This window comes from Pogoniulus pusillus, chromosome 19 (genome assembly GCF_015220805.1).
Source record: "Pogoniulus pusillus isolate bPogPus1 chromosome 19, bPogPus1.pri, whole genome shotgun sequence".
Classification (NCBI taxonomy): domain Eukaryota; kingdom Metazoa; phylum Chordata; class Aves; order Piciformes; family Lybiidae; genus Pogoniulus; species Pogoniulus pusillus.
The window spans coordinates 7,762,593-7,784,082 of NC_087282.1; the positions used below are offsets into that span (position 1 = coordinate 7,762,593).

Consider the following 21,490-nt stretch of genomic DNA (forward strand, 5'->3'; position numbering starts at 1 on the left):
AGATGCCAGGAAGAAGGAGCACTGCAGCAGGCAGATTTGCTTGCTGGGATCTCTGTGCCTTCTCTCCCTGAGCACTCAACGGCTGCCCACAGTCCTGCCGAGATTAGCATGAGAAGTGAATCCTGTGGGCTTTGTTCTTACCTTTCTTCAGTAATCTCAAGGGTAGAAGTGCTCACCAACCTGTGCAAACAAAGCAGAGCCTGGCAGGGAGGAGACTCAGATGTTTTGGTTTATATGCCCCTGTACTCAGCGCTGCTCAGGCCACACCTTGAGTGCTGCGTCCAGTTCTGGGCTCCTCAATTCAAGAGAGCTGTTGAGGTACTGGAAGGTGTTTGGAGAAGGGCAGCAAGGCTGGGGAGGGGTCTGGAGCACAGCCCTGTGAGGAGAGCCTGAGGGAGCTGGGGGTGTGCAGTCTGCAGCAGAGGAGGCTCAGGGCAGAGCTTATTGCTGGCTGCAGCTCCCTGAAGGGAGGCTGTAGCCAGGTGGGGTTGGGCTCTGCTGCCAGGCAACCAGCAACAGAAGGGGACACAGTCTCAAGCTGTGTCAGGGGAGGTCTAGGCTGGATGTTGTTAGGAAGTTGTTGTCAGAGAGAGTGATTGGCATTGGAATGGGCTGCCCAGGGAGGTGGTGGAGTGGCTGTGGCTGGAGGTGTTGAAGCCAAGCCTGGCTGGGGCACTTAGTGCCATGGTCTGGTTGGTTGGGCAGGGCTGGGTGCTAGGTTGGACTGGCTGAGCTTGGAGCTCTCTTCCAAGATGGTTGATTCTATGACCTTCTATGAACCCCCCCTCCCAGAGCAAGACCATAGAATCTGGGTCAGGTCACACAGGAACAGGGCTGGAAAGTCTCCAGAGAAGGAGACTCCACAACCTCTCTGGGCAGCCTGTGCCAGTGCTCTGGGACCCTTACAGTCAAGAAGTTCCTCCTTGTGTTGAGGTGGAACTTCCTGTGCTGTAGTCTGCATCCATTGTTCCTTGTCCTATCCCAGGGCACAGGCTGGACTCGATGATCCCAGAGGTCTATTCCAGCCTCAGTAATTCTGTTTGTGATTCTGTGTGTGTTTGGATGAGGAATTTCTCCCTCTGCTTGCTGGCTTTCCATTAGAGTGCACATTGGCATGTTTAGATTTTAGAGGACTTCTCTGAGAACCAGAAATAGTAGCTGGCTACAACCTCTCTTCAGGGAGTTGTAGACAGCAATGAGGCCTCCCCTTAAATGATAAAGTCCTCCTAAGTGCCTGCTGAAAACACTTTTCCACTGGCAGGAAAGGGCTGCTGTGCTTGGGTGGAGAGTCAGGAATGGGAAACAATGTGGACACTTAACTGCCTAGCATAGAATCATGGAATCATAGAAGCCACTGCAAGGCAAGCAGGGTGCCTGCAGCACAGGCTCTGGGGCACAGCCTTCTCAGAGCAGCTACTGCCTTCAGCTTTGATATGAGCAGCAATGTTTGCCTTAGTTCCCTGTCATCTGATACCTGATGTCACAATCTGCGTCCTTCTGAGAATCAAGCAACGGTCACCACCTCAGTCCTTCCCAGAACCAATCTGAAGCAACATTCACCACCTCAATCCTTCTGAGGATCAAACTAAAGCAACATTTTATTGCCATTTAAAGGCTTCCTTCCATTAGGAAAAAGAAGAAAGGAAAAAACCCAGTACAGTGATTAACAATCCAAATTCAGCCTTGCTCTCACTGCTCTCTTCATCCTTTCTATTTCCATGCATCAGCAGAAATGTGACCCATAACATGCAGGGGGGAGAGAAAGGAGGTTTTAATTTCCAACATGATTTTTATACAGAGCATTATCAATTAATATAGACTTCTGCCACACCAAGAGTTTTGTGGATCAAGCACAGCAAGAGCAGCCCTGCAGCAGAAAGGCTTTTGAACTGAACTTCTGGGCAAGGAAGTGCCAAATGAAGGGAAACACTTGGGTCTGTGAACCAGGAGAAATGTTTCATGACTGCAATTTCGAGGACATTCCGATGCAAAAGAAATCCCCCATCTTAGCTGGGGCTGGGGGAGAGGGAAGGGATCATAGAATCAGTCAGGGTTGGAAGGGACCACAAGGAGCAGCCAGTTCCAACCCCCCCTGCCATGCCCAGGGACACCCTACCCTAGAGCAGGCTGCACACAGCCTCAGCCAGCCTGGCCTCAAACACCTCCAGCCATGGGGCCTCAACCACCTCCCTGGGCAACCCATTCCAGCCTCTCACCACTCTCCTGCTCAACAACTTCCTCCTCACCTCCAGCCTGACTCTCCCCACCTCCAGCTTTGCTCCATTCCCCCTAGCCCTGTGACTCCCTGACAGCCTAAAAAGTGCCTCCCCAGCTTTTTTGTAGGCCCCCTTCAGATGCTGGAAGGCCACAAGAAGGTCACCTCAGTGCCTCCTCTTCTCCAGACTGATGCTATAAAGGGGTTCCTTTGTTGCTATAGTTTAGGCTCTAAGGTAAAGGCTAAATTCTTTGTTAGTGTGCAGCATGACCTCTCCTGCCAGTGCTGCTTAGCTCCCACACTGTAGGTGTGGATTGGATGTGGAGGGTAGATGTAGGTTGGACAGCAGGAGGAAGCTCTTCACAATTAGGGGGGGAATACCAAACAGGTTGCCCAGGGATGCATTTGAGGCCCCAACCCTAGAGACATTCAAGGTCAGACTTGCCCCAGCCCTGGGCAGCCTGATCTAGTTGGGTGCATCCCTGCCATCTGCAGGGGTGTTGGAGAAGATGCCCTTTGAGGGTCCCTTCCAACCCGATACCATCTGTGAACCTGCCTGTATCCCTAAGGAAGGAAAAGGATCTGACTACAGAACTTGGTTTTATTGTCCACAACAGTGATACAAAAAGGGCTGTCTCAGAAATTATTCTTTCCCCAGGTAAGAAACCAAGCACTCAACAACAGATTGGTAAGGATGAAGGAAGGAAGTACAACTTCTTCACCCAAAATTCATGGCTGATTTCCTCATCATGCTGCCGGCCTTGTTCATTTCCTTCAGCCAACAGCCTCTCATCCTCTTCAGGCCTGCATCCCCCCCCCTCAGCCTTCCCACCCACAAACCAAACACGTTTTACAGAAGGGAGTTTTGCTTTTAGAGTGAGCACACACTGATGTGAACATAAACTAAACCCAAGAGATGTTGCTTTAAGAAAGATTTCTTTGTTGTTGGTTTCCTTCGTTTTGTTTGGTTGGTTGATTTTACAGTAGGTGTAGATATAAAAGTTCCTTTCAAATTATTTTCACAGGTTATCACTGAACATTTCATAGCTGTCTGTTACAGAAGCACCTGCAAAAAGTGCTTTGAGTCTTTCATTTATTATACAGAGTTAAAATATATTACATTTCTGAAGGGATCTTAAATCACTGAATGGGTTTGCTAGCGTCTTAGTGAGCCGAATGGGAGTAAAAGGCAGTCCACATTCATGGTGTGAATATACAGTAAGGTGTTGGACATCCTATTAACTCATTGCTCATGTTCTCAAAATAACCATGGTGATGAGACCTGAAAGAGAAAGAAGTGAGAACTTAGATGCTTTTGTTTCATTAAAGAAAACATTTCAACCATCTGACCCTGGCACGGTACATAAATAGACAAGAGAATGGATTTAGAGGTAGGTGAAGAATGGATTTATGGAAGCATTTCACTGAAATGTTAGAAATGTTGCTCCAAATCTTGATGGAGTCATAGAATCAGGATCATGAAAGGGTAGGGGACCTCTGAAGATCACCTAGTCCAGCCCCCCCTGCCAGAGCAGGATCACCCAGGGCAGGTCACACAGGAACACATCCAAAGTGGTTTTGAAAGGCGCTAGAGAAGGAGACTCCATAACCTCTCTGGGCAGCCTGCTCCAAGGCTCCAGCACCCTCATGGTAAAGAAGTCTGTCTTCATGTTGAGGCAAAACCTCCTAGGTTCCAGCTTGTGCCTGCTGTTCCTTGTCCTATCACAGGATACCACCAAAAGGAGCCTGGTACATTCATATTGACAACCTTCATCATGACATGCATCCTTCAGGTATTTATAGACACCCCCCTCAGATCCCCTCACAGCCTTCTCTCCAGACTAGACAGTCTCAGGTCTCTCAGTCTTTCTACATAGGAGAGACATTCAAGTCCTCCAGTCATAGAATCATAGAATCAAGCAGGTTGGAAGAGACCTCCAAGCTCATCCAACCCAACCTAGCATCCAGCCCTGTCCAGTCAACCAGACCATGGCACTAAGTGCCCCAGCCAGGCTTGGCTTCAACACCTCCAGCCACGGCCACTCCACCACCTCCCTGGGCAGCCCATTCCAATGCCAATCACTCTCTCTGACAACAACTTCCTCCTCACATCCAGCCTAGACCTGCCCTGGCACAGCTTGAGACTGTGTCCCCTTGTTCTCTTGCTGGTTGCCTGGCAGAAGAGACCAACCCCACCTCCTTTAAGGTAGTTGTAGACAGCAATGAGCTCTGCCCTGAGCCTCTTCTGCAGGCTGCACTCCCCCAGCTCCCTCAGCCTCTCCTCGTAGGCCTTGTGTTCCAGGCCCCTCACTAGCTTCGTCATATCCAAAATCATCCTCCTACCACTCTGCTGGACTCTCTCCAGCAGATCTCTGCCTCTCTTGAACTGGGGAGTCCCAAACTGGACACAGTATTCCAGGTGTTGTCTCCCCAGCACAGAGGAGAGGAGGAAAAGAACCTCCCTACACCTGCTGGCCACACTTTTTCTTGATGCAGCCCAAACAACTGTCAAACAAAGACCACTGAAGTGCAGTGTCTCTAGTGACTAAATGCCAAAGGAGCTATAAATGCTCCAAACAATGACTGACCTCACTACTGGAAAATCTGAACCCTGAGATTTTGACTGAGGGCAGTGTAACACTGTCTTGGGTTCAAATGCAAGTTCCCAGAGACTCTTATAAATTTGGTAGACCCAATGACAATTTATAGAATTTAGAGAGTTTATAGAGTGCCCTCCCCTCCTCCCCCTCCTTTCCCCAAAAGACAGGGAGAGAGATAAAAGGTAGGGACACCCCAATAAATCAATCTCACTCGATTTGGAAGTAAAAAAGGAAAAGTTTAACAATAACTTAGAAAAAGGGATTGGAGGTAGGGGAGTTTACAAAGGATAAGGAAGGGAAAACAGCAAAATACAAAACAGGGATGGATACAACCCGAGTAGTGTGATGGTGTCTCTGCCTCGTGGCTGGTATGCAGTATCAGTGTGTGTGTGCGGTCATGAACGCAGGTAGGGAGAAAGAGGGCGAAAAGAGAAAGAGACAGGAGAACTCCTGTCTTTTATACCACAGGAAGTGGGGGGAGTGGGCTAACCATCACCTGGAGTGTGGCCCACCCCTGAGGAGGGGCCAAGACCCCTAGGGTCAGGTTCAGGGTCACTCCCCCAGGAGTGTTAACCCTATACAAACACCAACAGCCAAGCCAAGGCACCAGCTTTCAGGGAGAGGGGGGCTAGCTATGGGCACTGTAATCCAAATGCTGGATCATCATGTTAAGGCAGGTGAGCTGAAGGCTCTAAGCCATTTTTCTTTCTGCTCCCATACAGAGTAACTGATCAAAGACCAGTTTCAGACAAAGATGTTAGGTTTCCTTGCCAGTCTGCACAGGGAAGCTTTCTGCATACTCTTTGTGGTGACCTTTAAAGAGGGAGGAAAGAGGCAGAAAAAAAAAAGAAGTGCTCTGACAGAGGTTAAAACCAATTAAAACCAGATGAAAGTAGGAAATGTGTGGGGCTAATAAACCTCCTCATGACACACTGAAAAGTTCACTTTAATTATGTGCTGGTAGGGGAGAAAGCACAAATCTGCAAGGTTTTAGCTGTGAGATATATTGCATGAGGTAAAGGAGGGTATGGTAAAAAACCATCAGGACTCCTTCAATTCCAGTCTTACCTAACATCAAAATAGTCATTTCTCAGCTCTTAGGCAATCTTCCTTTCCTGCAGGCTGAGATGATGTTAGTCCAGCAGCCTTACAGTGCAGAGAGCTCAGCTAAAGCCTACAGATCTCATGGATAAAGGCATTTTAAGACTATTTTACCACCCTGATTTAATGATTTACTTTAGGAAGATTTTGAAGATAGAAGCATGACAGAACAGAGCTGTACTGATGCCTTCCATTAGATAAGCAATTTAGCCATTACAGATGAATTAGAGTTCAGCTGTTTCTTCAGGTCTGTATTAGCCTAGGCAGTCCTCTCACAACTGCTGTAGGCCTCAGATTCCCTGCACCACCACAGAGGCTTCTGGAAAGTGCTGCAGGGCAGCCTGCCCCACTTGTATAGGGACTTTCAGGCAAAGGTTTAACTAATTTCTGCCAAGCAAGTGCTTCTCAAATCTTCTACAACCCAGTTAGTGTGGCATTAAGCTCCCTTGCTGCACAATGCAGCTGGACTGGATGAAACCAGAAAGTGGTTTCATTCTTTCAAGAGCAATCAGATTTCTACACCAGCAAGAGCAGCATGCAGAAGAAATCCCTTTCATGAAAACTAAAACCCCTGCTACCAAAGGCATCGAGATCTGCAAGGACTTCCAAGTGAATCTAGAACTAGGGTTCAGCTGCTGCAGATGTACAAAGTCAGATGGTTTAATACAACAGTTACCAGCAGAAACCGCAGTCATTTTCAAAACTAGAGATAAAACCAAAGTCAGGATTACTGCAAGGTCCTGATCTGCAAACAGATCACCATCAGCTCAGGTGAAAAGCAACAAGTGGGTGTTCAAACCATTTCAGCAGACCGCCCAAGTCAGCTGAGTGCATTAACCATCAAGTACTTGCATCCTTCCCCATCACTACCTCACCTCTAGCTCTCAGTTTGAACCTGCCTAGCTTGCTTCCTTTAAATCCTCATTTCTGCCAGGTGGGACAGGAGAACTGAGTTTAAGTGAGACTGTTCCTCAAATCTGAAACAGTTATAGAAAGAGAGTCTTAACAAATGAAATGTGCAACATCGCTACAGTTCTTCAACTATGCTGTCTACAACTCCCTGAAAGGAGGTCAGGGAGAGGCTGCTGCTGGTCTCTACTCACAGGTCATTAGTGATAGAACAAGAGAGAATGGCCTCAAGCAGCCACTGGGTAGGTTTAGACTGGCCATTTGACAAAATGTTTTCCCAGCATGACTGGTCAGGGATTGAAATGTGCTGCCCAGGGAGGTGCTGGAGTCACCAATCCTGGATGCATTTAACGGTTGCTTGGGGATTTGGTTTAGGATGAACCTTGTAGAATAGGGATCTGGGTTGGGCTTGGTGCTCTTGAGGGGCTTTTGTAACCTGAAGGTTTCTGTGAATTCTAACCTAGCAGCAAGTTACAAATGAGGAAGAACTGTCAATGGTGGTGGGCTCTCAAGAAGGCTTTACAACAACTTATTTCTACACATTTCAACTGCTTATCAAGCAGGCAGTGAATGGAGCCTTTCACAGCAGTTGGAGAGAGAAATGAAATAACAGAAGAGGTTGAGGTTCTGCAACAGAGAAACTCTCTATTACAATACAAGAATAAGAAACAGCATGTTCCATTCAGTTTTGCTGGCAGATGACTACAGTTGGCTGGTCACCAAATGAAGGTGAAATTAACAAGCAGAGGCCTGTATACAATAAGTATCACCTAAAATCTGGTTTAAGATACTTACGATAGCTAACTCACCCTGATGTCACTATGGCTACGAGTTAAATATAAGCAGAGATGCAAAACAAAATGTAAGGTGATGCTTTGTCTGAAGCCACTGGCAGGCAGAGGAGTTTCTCAAATCAGAAAAGCTGCAAGAAAACATTTACAACCCCCCAGCTACTTACCTAAAACATAAGCAGCTACTAACTTTTGATTCACGCTTAAATGGAGGTAGAGAGGCACCAGGGATTCCATTTCCCCCAATGTAGGTAGCATTAGTGCTGCAACACACACTATTCCTAGGAAGACTGTTAGTAAACTAGGTCCCGACGAGGCAGTTCTGTTTTCTGAAACACAAGAGAGAACCCAGTGGTGAGGAACAGCCAACCTCTATCAGTGTTAAAGACTCTGCAGTACAGCAGAGCTGCAATATCCTGAGCTTTTCCCTGAGGAGCTTGGATAGGGTGGAAACCAGCTTTTCAACCCACCCTTCTAAACTAGACAGCATTTGGAGAGGAGAAAGCTGCTCCCTGTTCTGATGCTGGAACTTGTTTTCACACGAGTTCCCAAACCCCTCCCGTCTGGAAGGACAGAGCCTGCCAGCCCCAGTAGCTGCACACACTCATCGCAGTTAGACGTTTCAGCAGTGCTTGAGGCTTCACCATGCATCCTGACTCCACTCCTTGCTGAGTGCCTTCAGTGATTGGCAATCACTTAGGAAAGAACACCTAAAAGAGCTGCACAGGCAGATAACTCCAGAATAAAACTTGGCTACAGGACAAGCAGAGATTCCTGGGCCAGATCAGTTCCCTTTCTTTCTTTAGGGGCTGCACCTGCCAGAACCAGTTGCAACAACAACAAAATATAAATCAGTAATATTTGAATCTTGCTTTTAAAACTGTGAAAGTGAACAGTGCACTATCACCAAACCAAGGAAATACAAACTGCAGCTGAACTCTCCTTCGTGTGCTTTCTTGTGCTGCAGTTTAACAGCTGGAACCTACTCAAAGGCACGTTGTGTAATCTTTGAAAGAGCTGCTAACATGCTCAGTGAATCCCTCTAACCAAATTCTTAAGACTCAGTGGAAAGCAGCCAATGTTTTTATCAAGTTTTTCCTCTCCTCAATGACTAGCAACATGTGTCCTAATCTAATTCCAGCAATCTCTAATTTCTAGGTTGCAGGTTGTATGCAAAGACTTTAGCTGCTGTGTAAGCAATAGAATGGAGTCACCAAGGTTTTCTAAGCAGAGAAATAGCCTTTCAATCAAGACCAGTGTCAGATTACCCAGGGTGGTTCAAAACTTCTCTACTGGAACAGCTACCACAGCAATATTTATATCTGTGAATTCAGGGTTTGCTTTGACCAAGTACCCTGATAACTTGAGGGTTTTTTTAGTAAAAGCTGTTTCATCAACCAACAAACAGTGAAACAGTTTGCTGTGAACAAGAGGAACACTCAAGCACGTTCAGCTGTCTTCTACAAGAGATGCTTGTTCTTGCCATGTAAAATAGAACAGTGACAAGAATATTACAGTGTAAATCAATGAAAGGAAGAAGAAGGTAGGCTACCAAGTCAAGAAATGGTTGAGATTAAGTGCTGGTAGAACTTGATACTTTCTGAATCTTCCCCTACCACTTTTGGTCCAGGCTTTGCCCCAGACTGTTGATTCACCTCTTCACCTGTGAAGCATGCAGAGTTTCCAGCTAGCCACTGAGTTTTTTCTGTGCTTGTGAGGCAGACAAAGGACATGGTGCAAAACAAGGAGCACTTCAGATGTTTTGGCAGTATTTCCTGCTCCTCTGGAAATGGAGGATTAAGGGTTTGGAACAAACTCAGGAGGGGCATATGTTTTAAGAAAGCCCAAGGGATAAAACACTCTACCATCCCTTTGCAGGCAAACTGCCATGGGCTGCAATAGAGCTTCTCCACCAGGGGAACAGGAAATGCACTCTCCAAGGTCTGACATGCAAACATGGGGCAGCAAAGGGGCTTGATTAATCAAGACAGCATACGCAGAGTAGCCATAGTTTGAGTTCTTGGATACTGTCATTTCCCAGTGATAAAAACAGCAGTCTTACAGGTAGATAAAAAGAACTGCTTTTGAGTTCATCCTAGTGTAGTCCTTCTAGTCACTCTGACTACTCAGAAGACAGGAGGGGTAAAAGATTTCAACTACCTGGTTGACACAAAGACTGATCGAAAAAGACACTTTCAGCCAGGTGTTCTTTTATTCGTTTTTCCTCCTCTTCCTTTTGTTGTTGTTGCTCCTTTGCAGATGGAAGTAGAGTAGCAATAATCTCCTTTTTCCCCAGTGCTTTCCTTTGGCTCTGCTCAGACACCTGTAGACGGAATTTATCTATCACACCATAGTATGCAGCACGGACATCCCTGTGACGAATCACACTGCAGAGGAAAACACAAGAGGAACTCATCAGAAGCTTGTTTCCTGTGGAATGACAGCCCACACGCCTCCCACAAAGACACACTGCTACAAGCCAGATCCCTGCTACCTCTTCCAGCACCCACAGCTTTTGGAAGATTTCATCTTTCCTTCACTTCCCACTGTCCTTTACATTTGCTCTGGTTCCCAAATATAAATGCCTAACTCGCTGGCCAAAAAGAATGGTTAAATCATAGGCTCACACAATGGCTTGGGTTGGAAAGGACCTTGAAGGTCATCTAGCTCCAAGCCCCCACCCATGGGCACGGAACTAGATGATATTGAAGGCCCTTCTCCCACTAGACCAGGCTCCTCAGGACCCTGTCCAACCTGGCCTTGAATACCTCCAGAGAGGAGACATTCACAACCTCGCTCAGCAACCTGCTCCAGTGTTTCACTTGGTTCTTTATTTCAAGTACACCTTTGCCTCAATCTGAGGCCTAGCTGCCAAATTTCCATGAAACATCAATTATCTGAAAGGTATTTTCTCAGTCATCAAAGTTGCTTGATGCTGACCAATGATTTTCAAAGGTATGGAAGAACTGGAGCGGACAGGGAAGGAAAGAGATAAAGTAGGTCTGCCAAACACTGATAGGCATCTAGGGTTTGAGGAAAGCAGGCTCAAAGCTTTAAATTGTACTTGCTCAGGAGTAAAACTCACTCCCTTTATGTACAAGAGTCAGCTAAATGTAAAGGGATTTTCACAATCAGAAACCTACCCTCAAGAGCATGTAACAGCTGTGCAGTAAAAACGACAGCTGTGCAGTAAAAATGGCAGCTATGTGTCTCTAAACATTTCTCACCTCTTTTTCAGTGGGGAAATCTGGGTATCAATAGCAGACCTCTGTGCTGTCATCAATCTAGCTACCTTGGGCACGTTTCACAGCCTGCACTGAAATGCATGATGCTGCAGATACTTCAGTAGCTACCAGGAGCTATGCTGGGTGTAGTAGCACAAGCTGCAGTCAGGTCTCAGATTGCAGTGTAGAAATATCCTCTGAGTTACAGCTAGAGTCTCTTGGTAAACCTTCTCCTCACTGTCCAGCAGCCACTCTTGCTCTGCTGTTTTAAATACACTGACCAAAGTGGCTTCATCAGTAAGGCAGCTGTTGCATTCTTTCTAGTTTGAGGGCATTTCATGGGAGGGGAAAATAAATTGGTGTGTGTGACCTACAAAAGGCAGTGTTTTAAAAGAACAGTGATCAAAGGCAGTAACAGAGCTCTGAGCGGTGCTCTGCTCAGCTGCTTTCTTTCTGCAGTTATGATTCATTATGAAAATACTTCTCTAGCATTAACAAAAATGCCACATTCAGGTTTTTAATCTGTAGCAGCTCTTTGGGTTAATATGGATTTTAATTATTTTTCCCAACTGGAAAAAATTGGTTTTGTTTGGTTTTGGGTTGTTTCTTCTGTGGTTGTTGTCGTTGTTGTTTTGTGAAAGGCTATTCTAGAGCTTAAAGCTAATTCTGACAAAAGTACCTACAGGTAACTGATTTAGCTTTAGGAAGTCTGCCATCTCCTGAGAGATCAATAAATGATTCTACCCTCAGACACACAGGACAGCAGTCTTAAAATTGCTTCAAGACAGCTATTTTTGTGATAACGTATGTACTAAAATGCTGCAAAAAAACAGAGTTTTTTGTGTTTCAGTCTTTATTTGAAGGAATTGTATCTGCCATCACTAACACATAGATCCACAGAATGGTTTGGGCTGGAAGTGACATTAAAAGATCATGCAGTTCCAAGCCCCCTGTCATGCATAGGGACACCCTCTAGAGCAGGTTGCTCAGGGCCCCATCCAACCTGGCCTTGAACACCTCCAGGGAGGGGGCAGCCATGAGCAACTTGGGCAACCTGTTCCAGTGTCTCCCCATCCTCACTCTAATGAATTTCTTTCTAATCTCTAGTCTAAATCTCCCCTCTTGCAGCTCAAAGCCATTGCCCTTCGTGCTATCACTGTAAAGCCTTGCAAGAAGTCCCTCCCCAGCTTTCCTGTAGCCCCTTTCAGGTACTGGAAGGCTGCTCTAAGATCTCCCTGGAGCCTTCTCTTCTCCAGCCAGTGCTTGTAACTGGTATCTCGACTGAGCGGTGTATTGGACAAGGAAACAGACTGCCCTCCCCCAAGCAAGAAGGCTGCAGGAACGTATGCAGTTTCACATCACTTTAGAGGCAAAACAGTGTGTTTATGACAGGCTTTCAGCAAGCTGAGTGCTGGTTGGGCAACTGCCTTCGCCGAAACAAAAGGCTTTCCCCCCCCCCCGCAACGATCCTAATTCACACAACTCTCAGCATGTCAGAACAGCAGATTCAACACTTATTCCCTCCTTTCACAATTTGCTTTCCGCTTTTAGTACCGTGGTAGTACCAACCTAAACAGAATCTTTACATAACACTGTGCTGCGAGAACATGCATCTGCTGCCAAGCAAAGAGATGTTTTCTGCAGACCCTTATAAACAGCTACATTCTCCTGTTTCCTTTTAGAGACCATTGCATAATTGGAAGCTCTGTAGAATATCTGTTTATCTGGCAAATGGCCATACTTGCATAGTACTGCTCATATCCTAGCAGTAAACACTGCCCTTAGACAGCAGCCATTGGCACTGGGTGGGGTTTGTGCCGCACAAAAAACCCTCCCTCGGAAACGTGCATATGTCTTAAGTTAATAAAACCCCCATTTGTTTATGATTAACCAAAATAATCAACCCTGGAGAAATGTCTGCCAAATGCTGCAACAGCTCACTGATATATTGCTACATTCTGACCTGGTTCCTTCCATTTTTAGCATTGTTGCTCCTACCCACTGAAACTTTTTAGTGTCATCTTTTAAACTTCCTTTCTATTTGGTGAGTCTTTTGAATTTTCCTAATTGCACCTAAGGAAAAGTCTCTAACAAAAGGTAGAGGTTTGTGTTTTTTTTTTTCTGTATAACCAGAGATTCCAGAAGGTGTTTCAAACTTCTGTTCAGAAAGCTCTGTCTGCTCTTTTAAATACCTCCTAATTTCTTTAGTCCTATCTGTACATCAACACAGAATCAACATGGCAAATGAAGATGAAAAGATTTGGCCTGTTTTAGCTTATAGATCTATTCTACTTTGAATTACAGCAGCCCATGGAACTTATACATTACTTTGGTCACTTAAGTGGCCTTCCTAATTTTCTCTGTTATTGGTTTGGGACCTGACAGAAGAAACAAGTAAAGGGGAAACAGATCTAAACCAAGAGGTGGTTAGGTTGAAAGGTAGACAGAAGTACCTATATGAAAAACGGCCCAAGAAAGTGTGCTCAGTAGAACTGCAAACATTTTCACTTTGCCAATCTGCAAACAAATATTGCTCACACAGGAACCTCAATGCTGGAGGGGTCTTGCTTTTCATGTTATTTCTAACAGAAAAGTACTCAGAGGAGTCTCATATGACTCTCACTGCTGGTTTACAAACTACACTACTGCATGAATTTACCAGCATTTTATTTATGCCTGATGAAGAAAAGACTGTCTCTGACACTGTAATCCTCTGCCCTTGAGTGAAAAAAAAACAGCCAAAAAAACCCAGATGGCCACAAGGATATTCAGGTAGTGACAGGACTAGGGGGAATGGAGTGAAGCTGGAGATGGGTAGGTTCAGACTGGATGTGAGGAGGAAGGTCTTCAGCATGAGTGCCAAGAGGCTGGAATGGGTTGCCCAGGATGCTGGTTGAGGCCCCATCCCTGGAGGTGTTTAAGGCCAGGCTGGATGAGGCTGTGGGCAGCCTGCTCTAGGGTAGGGTGTCTCTGTCCATGGCAGGGAGGTTGGAACTAGATGATCCTTGTGGTCCCTTCAAACCCTGACTGATTCTATATAGGAGATGAGGAAAATACTGTATTTTCACACAACTTAGCTTATGTATATATTCATAGGTTCATGGTTTGGGACCATGGAGATCATCCATTTTCAACCCCCCTGGCATTACCAGGAATACCTTTCACTAGCCCCAGTTGCTCACGGACCCATCCAGCCTGGCCTTGAACACCTCCAGGGAGGGGGCATCCACAGCCTCCTTGGGCAGCCTGTTCCAGTGCCTCACCCCACCTCGCTCTGAAGAATTTCTTCCTCATATCTATGCTGTCCTTTCCTACCTCTTAAATAAGAAATTAAGATAACAAAGTGTTGTACATCAGAAAAAAAAAACCAACCAAACAGCTTTTACTTACATATCAACACAGCACTGAGGCTTCACTGCACCTGTGGCATCAACCACCACATATTTATTTGGAGTTGTACAAAGAACTGCAATAAAAAGGACAGCAGTGGTAACAAAGCAGAAATGAACACCTCACCAGCTTCATCAACAGATACAAGTCAAGAGTTTGGTTTTGTAACAAATACACGTTGTTACATGAATCATAATTGGACTGTTCAAGTTCACCACCTAACCCTTAAATAGAACTTAACCTAAGAAACCCACCTTTGAATTTTAAGGCAAACTCATAGGGGTTATATAGAGTCAACACTTGCTTGTGTGTGGACTGGTCATCTGCATAAAATATAAGTTCTGTAGGAAAAACAAAAACAGGAAGATTTCCTTCCACTAACTCTGGCTGTCTTTTTTGTTGCTGCATTGGCACTGAATCCTCCTTGCTGCTTCTTCTGTTCTTACGGTTTTGTATCCTCAGAGACTTCAGGTTTTGAATTGTTTAAGAATTCCAAAGCATTTTGGCAATTCTGGAGGAAAAAAAAAAGAGGAGAAAAAAAAAGAGAGAGAGAGAAAAGGCAAGAAGATTATTTCCATAAGTCTGTACTAAACTGGGCAGTCAACAAAGGGGTAAAAAACATCAAACATGATGCTCAGTTAAGGATCTACCTTTACTTAAGCAAAACATCAAACATGATGCTCAGTTAAGGATCTACCTTTACTTAAGTTCCCTCAAAAACATAGAAATGGGAAAAAACCCTGCTATCAAATACACAGATAACCATTTCTCCAGTGTACCACGGCAGCATTTTGGGGTCCCACTTCAGGCTACAGTCTTTGTAACACCAACCAAACACCTCCACCAAAAAAAAGATATCCCATCTTTGCCTTAGGATACTGTCACTTGAGAAAAAACAGAGCAGAAACAAGGAAACACAAGGCCATAAGACAGCAGTAGTCACTGTTTAGGCAGGTGACCTTCCTGGATGATGTATAGGCTCAGGTAGGCGCTGAGGTATGTCCAAGCCCTGAGATTCAGAACCAAAGAATGGGGAACACCTTCACACCTTTCTTGAACTCAACAATGGTATGGTACTCACTGGCAACGAGCTGAAAAATAACTGGGATGAATAACACCAAATAGATTCGGGATGGACTATAAGACTTGCCACCGCTGTCTTTAACCCAAGTAGAACTACTGCAGCTCTCCCCCTGCCACTCCTCCATGGTTTGGTTTTATTTTGAGTGACGTTCCTGAACTGAAACCAGAATCCATGACCTGACCAAGCAACAATCCCAAATGTAATTCATAGAAGAAAAGCCAGGCTCTTCAGCACACATACCACTGTCTTTATACACTCCAGCCAGAGCAAAGTGAAACAGCTACACAGGTATTTCCCCCAAAGAACGTCATATGTTGCTGTATCTCCTACAGGTTAATTATCAAACTGGAGGTGTCCTCTCAGGCTTAACTTCATTCTGTAGTAGAAAATATTAAAAGAACAAGAAGTTTCTACTGACTCATCAGCTGTCATTTCCACTTCCCACGAAGCTTTGTAAAACAAAGTCCACTTCAGCTGTTCTCCATCTATGTTGGTTTGCACCTTAAGAAATGCAGTTTCTGACCTTTGTAGCAGTGAGTGGCCCTGGTGTTATGAACAAATCAAAACTTCACGCTTATTTCTGCATTCTAAGCATTCACATTTCCAAGCACCAGATACTTGAAACATGACACAAGCTTAGGTGTTTCGTATTTGAAACACGACACAAGTTTAGGTGTTTACCAGAATATATCTGTCACTATCTTCGGATCTACAGGTTCTGATTCTTATTCCTAATCCTGAGCTTTTAAATGTATTTCTTTTTTAAAACAGCCTATCATCCCTGCAGAATTTAAATTCATGCCTTTTATTGGAATGTCCTTCCCCAAGATCCAGTTTCTTTGCAGAGCACAGGTTTGTTTCCACTGCACTGAAATGCTACTAATAATATTCTGAAAACAAATCCCCAATGACAGTGTTCCAGGATGATGTTCTGCTACCTTATTAAGCAGAGTCCAGAAAAAGAAATAGCTCCCTAAGTGGCAATTTAGGTTCCTTGTGCCTCAAAATTTTGATGAATCCTTTTTGTTTCAGAATTTAGCAAACACTGGAATCACTTTGTGCAGCAAGTGTTAAGCAGCATTTCTTGAACAACTTTATGTACTACTGCAAAGTGAGATTCATTGTTCCATTCAACTATATTAAGGCTACATGAGGAGCTACTGTGGAAAAAATGCCAGCTTGTAGGAATACAAAATAAGTTATTTTGGAACTTCTCAAAGGCAGGAGATTAAGAATTTAGGTTCCCCACCCACCACCACTATAGTATGCAGTAAGCATATGTGAGAGCCCTTTGGTTCTCATACATATCTGTACTACATCCATTACGTGTAGCATGAACAAAAGCAATCTTTGAAAGTTTAAAAGGTTCCCCCCCCAAATAAATGCCTTAAACTATATAACCAAGTGTGAGCTACTAAGTATTTTTAAGTGACTACATTAAAAGAAAGGCAACTATTGATACTAATGAAGGTTATTTTAATGCTTTAGTTTATTTGAACACTCAGCATGGTTTATTCTGATTCCTGACATCACACCACGACTCATTTCCTCAGCTCAGCTAGCAGATGAGTTCAGGTGTCCCAAACACCACAAATCCCAACACCACTGCAAGTATGGATCACTAAGCCTCCTTACAAGCTCATTTTTTCTGACACATACGTTGAACACACAATGCAAAACCTTCCAGGATTCCACAAGCTGCAGGAAGAAAGGCACCGATCTTAGAACTGTCTATCCTGTGATTTCTTCCTTTTCTTATTTAACTTGACTGGAGGAGAAGTTACCACTCAAATAGGCAAAAGGAAAGCCTGGCAAACCCACCCTATAGTAGACAGATTTGCTGACACAGTAGTGTCATTGAGAAGATAAATGTCTGAATTTCTAAGCAAGCAACCAGTATCCTTTTTTGAGATCATCATTTTGGCTTGTATGTCACTTTATCTCACCAAGTGGCATCACTAAAAGCACTTTTCCCAAAGCCTGCATTATAAATTATAGATCTCCTGGGGAGATTTGATGGCTTAGTATTAATGACAGCATACCCATCATACTGCACTCCTCAACAAGAAACTTTGAAGGCTGTACCATCAGACCTTCTCTGCACAGCTTAACTCAAAGGCAGCACTCATATTCAGAAACAAGGCTCAGCAGCTGCCTGCCCTTAGCACCCAAACCAGAATCACAAAGAATCACTATGGTTGGAAAAGACCTTTAAAATCTTCAAGTCCAACCATTCTCTAGCTCTAGACGGTTTTACATACATCCAGGGACAGGGATTCAATCACTTCCTGCACAGCCTGTTCCAGTTTTTGACAGCCCCTTCAGTGTAGTTTTTCCTAATGTCCAACCTAAATCTCCCCTGGTGTAACTTGATGCCATTTCCTCTTGCCCTGTCAGTTGTGACTTGCCAGAAGAGATCCATATCCAGCTCACTCCAACCTCCTTTCAGGGAATTTTGGAGACTGAGACGGTCTCCCCTCAGCCTCCTTTTCTCCAGAATAAACAATCTCAGTTCCCTCAGCTGCTCCTCACCAGACCTGCTCTCCAGACCCTTCACCAGCTTCCTGCCCTGGTCTTTACCTGCTCAGGCACCTCAATGTCTCTATTATACTGCAGCACCCAAACCTGAGACCGGTATTCAAGGTGTGGCCTCACCAGTGCTGAGTACAGAGGGACAAACACTTCTCTACTCTTGCTGGCCACACTATTCCTGATGCAGACCAGGATCCCATTGGCCTTCTTGGCCACCTGGGCACACTGCTGGGTCACACACCTGGGCCAACCACTGAAAGGACACTTGCCTGCAACAGCACAGCAGATTCTTACCACCACCACTATTGAATTTTGTAGTCACCAAGATTATTTGCACGATATCAAAGCAAGCAGAAACAGTGCAAACTCAAGATCTATGCTCTCAGCTCCATGACCTACACAGATGGGCTTCTCCTTGCTCTGCCAGCCAGACTCCCTGCAGGTGCAGGATCTATCAAATGTAAGGCTCAGAAGAGGGCACAGGCCAAAGTGTCACACCTGAACAACGCCAGCTTGCCTTCCAGCTCTCTTTGAAATCCAGACAGACAATTGTCATTGCTACTTTTTAATGTTGTTTTTTTTTTAGCACAACAAGGATCTTCCCTCCCTGAAGTTACTAAATATATACTGCTGGTGTCACAATAGCACAGATCTGCCAGCATTTCCTTTGAAATCCCTTCCTTTAGAAATTAAACTCGACAGAGAATAACACAAAGTGAAATGTTAACTTCTCCCTAGGGTCAGAAACAACACCGATTGTGATTTGGTTTTACTTAACAACTATCTACCGAAAAAAAAAAAAAACAACCAAAGAAATCAAGCCAGGAAGTTTTTTGTTCTCATTTTAAACTGCCAACAGCTTCATCACCATGGCTTCCCAGTACCTCTGTTGGGGGATTTTCTTCCCCTAACAACTGCAATTAACTCTATAGAATGTCACCTAGTAAACACTTTACGCAGAAGATAAGCTCTTTACACTTGTAGTCTCCACATTCTTCATTTATAAATTGACTGATTACAATATAATCTGGTTTTGATGCATTTCACAACCTACCCCCTAAACCTACACAATAAGCCTTTCTACGCTATCCAGTCAATACACTGATGCCTTTTGAGCGCATATTTACAAAACAAACCACAAAGTCTTCCTCAAAAGTCCCTCTTCTGCCAAGCTGAGCCAGTCCTTGAAGCTGCACGTAAACACAGCACACTATCTGAGGCAGATCTAGCAGCATTTTGTTTCTCCCCAAGTTTCTGAAGGCCTTAACGCGTGCACTTACGCAAACCAGCGTTTAAACGACCTGCAATTATTTGGGAGAGTCACCGACACTCAGAGCACAGAACCCAGCAGCCAGGATGGCTGCATTCCACTACTGCTAACTCTGTCACTGACACTCCATGACCTTGAGCAAGTTGGTTAACCTCACCTCGGTTTGCTAATCTACGGAAGGCACACATTCGGCAAACTATTTAAGTAGGTGGACAGTCACCTTTAAACTGGCAGAACCGCTCTGATACTCTGCAAAGCCTGGGCCAAAATAATGCTGCTGTTTACCTCTTTGCAGGTCGATGAGAAACGTAATTAGTAACTGTCTCCAGGATGCTGCAAAATTAAGTCGTCTGAGCGTTACCTGTTAGCATGGATGACGACGACATGCATAAACCATGCTGATACTGACAGCAAAATGTATTAGGAAGATTCCCCCTCCCCCCTTTATATTTCAAATACTGAAAAGGTGACAGTAACAAAAAAAAAATATCGACAACGAAACACACAAACAAAAAAGCCAAACGCAACTAACACATGCAAAAGGAAGGGAAAACGAAGTAACAGCTGTGCACTGCTTCTGATCCATTCTCCCACACAGCTCTCAAGAAACCCATAGAAGGCTTTCAAGGGCACATCTGCTTTAGTCTCAACGTTCTCGATTTCAGGTTGTGTTTAATGCACCGAACGGGCCGTGTTTTCAGCGTGTGTGGTGTTCATTAGCGCGACATGGCCTTTTGCCCTGTCTCAGACCAGATTCAAATAAATACTGCGCTCAAATGCCAAGATGCCACAGATTAAATGAGGAAAACACTCTTTCCTCGGAGAGCCACGGCTGGAAAAGCAGCGCAGTTTTGACTCTCTGAGCGCAGCTACGGCGGGCAGAGCCACGGCAATAACTGCACACACTTAATTGATCCTCTTTGTTCTCCAACAACCTGCAGCGGAGATAAAGGCTGAGGCATCTGCGCTCTAACGGCCTCTCCCCACAGCCTGCGCCCTGCCCAGGCGATACCGCAGCCAGCACCTACGCCGTCCCGCACGGCTTCCCCGCCGACACCGCGGAGCCGCTCCCAGCGAGCCTCAGCCTCAGCGGCAGCCAGCCCACACTGCACCCCCTCGGGACTTCCCGGCTCCGGTTCTCCGCTCCCCGCAGAGGAGCGCCGCGGGTGAGAGGGGCCCAGCTGGGCAAGGCGGCGCCGAGCTGCCGGGGGCCTTAGAGCGGCCGCCGCCCCGCTCCGCCTCACAGCCCTGCCGAAGGGAAGAGCCGCGGCACCAGACTGTTACTGCTGCCCACTCGAGCCGGCACGGCCAGAGCTGTCGGTGCCGGAGGACAAGCCCCGCTCTCCCCGCTGAAGGAGAAAGAAGGCCCAGCCTGCCACGGCCCCTCACCGCCCGGACCGGAGCCAGCCTAACAGCCCTGGGAGGGGGACTGTCGCTCCTCCCCGTCCCCCCGCGTCCCATCCCGGAGGTGTCGCGCTGTGTCCCCCGCCCCGAACTCACCCCTCCGGGGCCGCTGGGTGCGGGCTCGGCGGCGCCCCCTTTGTCCGCCGCCTCCCCCCACCCCCCCCCCCGCCTGCTCCCGTCACTGCAGGTAGCGTCGTCGCTATGGCTGCCGGGATGGCGGCGGCCCCCCCCCGCCGGCGCCAGCCATCGCCAGCACCGCCCCGCCCCGCCCCGCCGCGGGCCCGCCCCTGCCTGCGCCCGCCCCTGCCTGCGCCCGCCCCTGCCTGCTCCCGCCCCGCCGCCATGTCGGCTCGGCTGGGCGCGGGCGGCGCTGCCCGGCGGCGCTGGGCCTTGGGCCTCGGCTGCTTCCCCGCGGGGAGACGGCAGAGCCTGCCCCCGGCCCGCCGCCCTGGCCTTCCCTGGCGCTCCGGGAATGCCTGCGCTATGGGTGTGCTTCCCGGGCTGCGAAAAAGGGAGGCGCAGTGGTGGCTTGGCTCGCCTTTCCTCTGGGAGGTTGTCCTGGAGGCTCATTTACCTCATCCAATGGTTTCTGAGGCCTGACTATCCCGGAATAGCCTCTTGGCCCCCTCTCTTGCCCCTCACTGCTGGTCACTTGGGGGCTGCTGTCTGTCCGGGCATACCTGTTCCCAAAGCCGCTTCGGCTGTGGCTGCAGGGCTGCGGCTCGGCGGGATCGGGCGGTGATGTACAGGTGCTGGGGCAGGAAGGGTCAGCCTGGCTTCAGCTGCCTGAACACACAGCTGGTCATAGAGGTGCAGAGAGCATCGATGAGCCTTCAACGTACAGCAGCACGACTTAGATGGGGCACATTGGCTCTGCAAACGGTTCCTGTTCACCTTTGTTCCGTGTTCCTCTTGTTTATGTACTTTGCTTTTATGAAATTGAACTCTTGGTGGACTTCAGCTCATTTTA

General features: G+C 46.5%; 1 protein-coding gene across 4 annotated transcripts; it reads right to left on the minus strand.

The window, feature by feature from the left end:
- Window positions 1-1,747: 1,747 nt before the first annotated feature.
- Window positions 1,748-20,722, minus strand: MOSPD1 (motile sperm domain containing 1). 4 transcript variants are annotated; one of them, XM_064159123.1, is made up of 6 exons: window positions 20,617-20,722; window positions 14,485-14,741; window positions 14,231-14,306; window positions 9,777-10,003; window positions 7,784-7,945; window positions 1,748-3,497 (listed from the first exon to the last, which is right to left on the minus strand). In XM_064159123.1, the coding sequence occupies exons 2-6, from the start codon at window positions 14,636-14,638 to the stop codon at window positions 3,466-3,468; spliced, it is 651 nt and encodes a 216-aa protein (XP_064015193.1). In that variant the 5' UTR covers window positions 14,639-14,741; window positions 20,617-20,722; the 3' UTR covers window positions 1,748-3,465. The 4 variants fall into 4 exon arrangements, with proteins under 4 accessions (XP_064015193.1, XP_064015190.1, XP_064015192.1 ...); XM_064159120.1 differs by having other exon boundaries at window positions 9,774-10,003; XM_064159122.1 differs by lacking the exon at window positions 20,617-20,722 and adding an exon at window positions 19,402-19,425 and having other exon boundaries at window positions 9,774-10,003.
- Between the last annotated feature and the right edge of the window lie 768 nt (window positions 20,723-21,490).

Coding starts and splice junctions, on each gene's coding strand:
- MOSPD1 (XM_064159120.1), bottom strand. CDS start 14,638: ATGCAGCAACAAAAAAGACAGCCAGAGTTAGTGGAAGGAAATCTTCCT. Junction 14,307..14,484: donor GTTTGCCTTAAAATTCAAAG/GTGGGTTTCTTA, acceptor TTTTTATTGCAG/TTCTTTGTACAACTCCAAAT. Junction 10,004..14,230: donor CCTCAGTGCTGTGTTGATAT/GTAAGTAAAAGC, acceptor TTTCCTCTGCAG/TGTGATTCGTCACAGGGATG.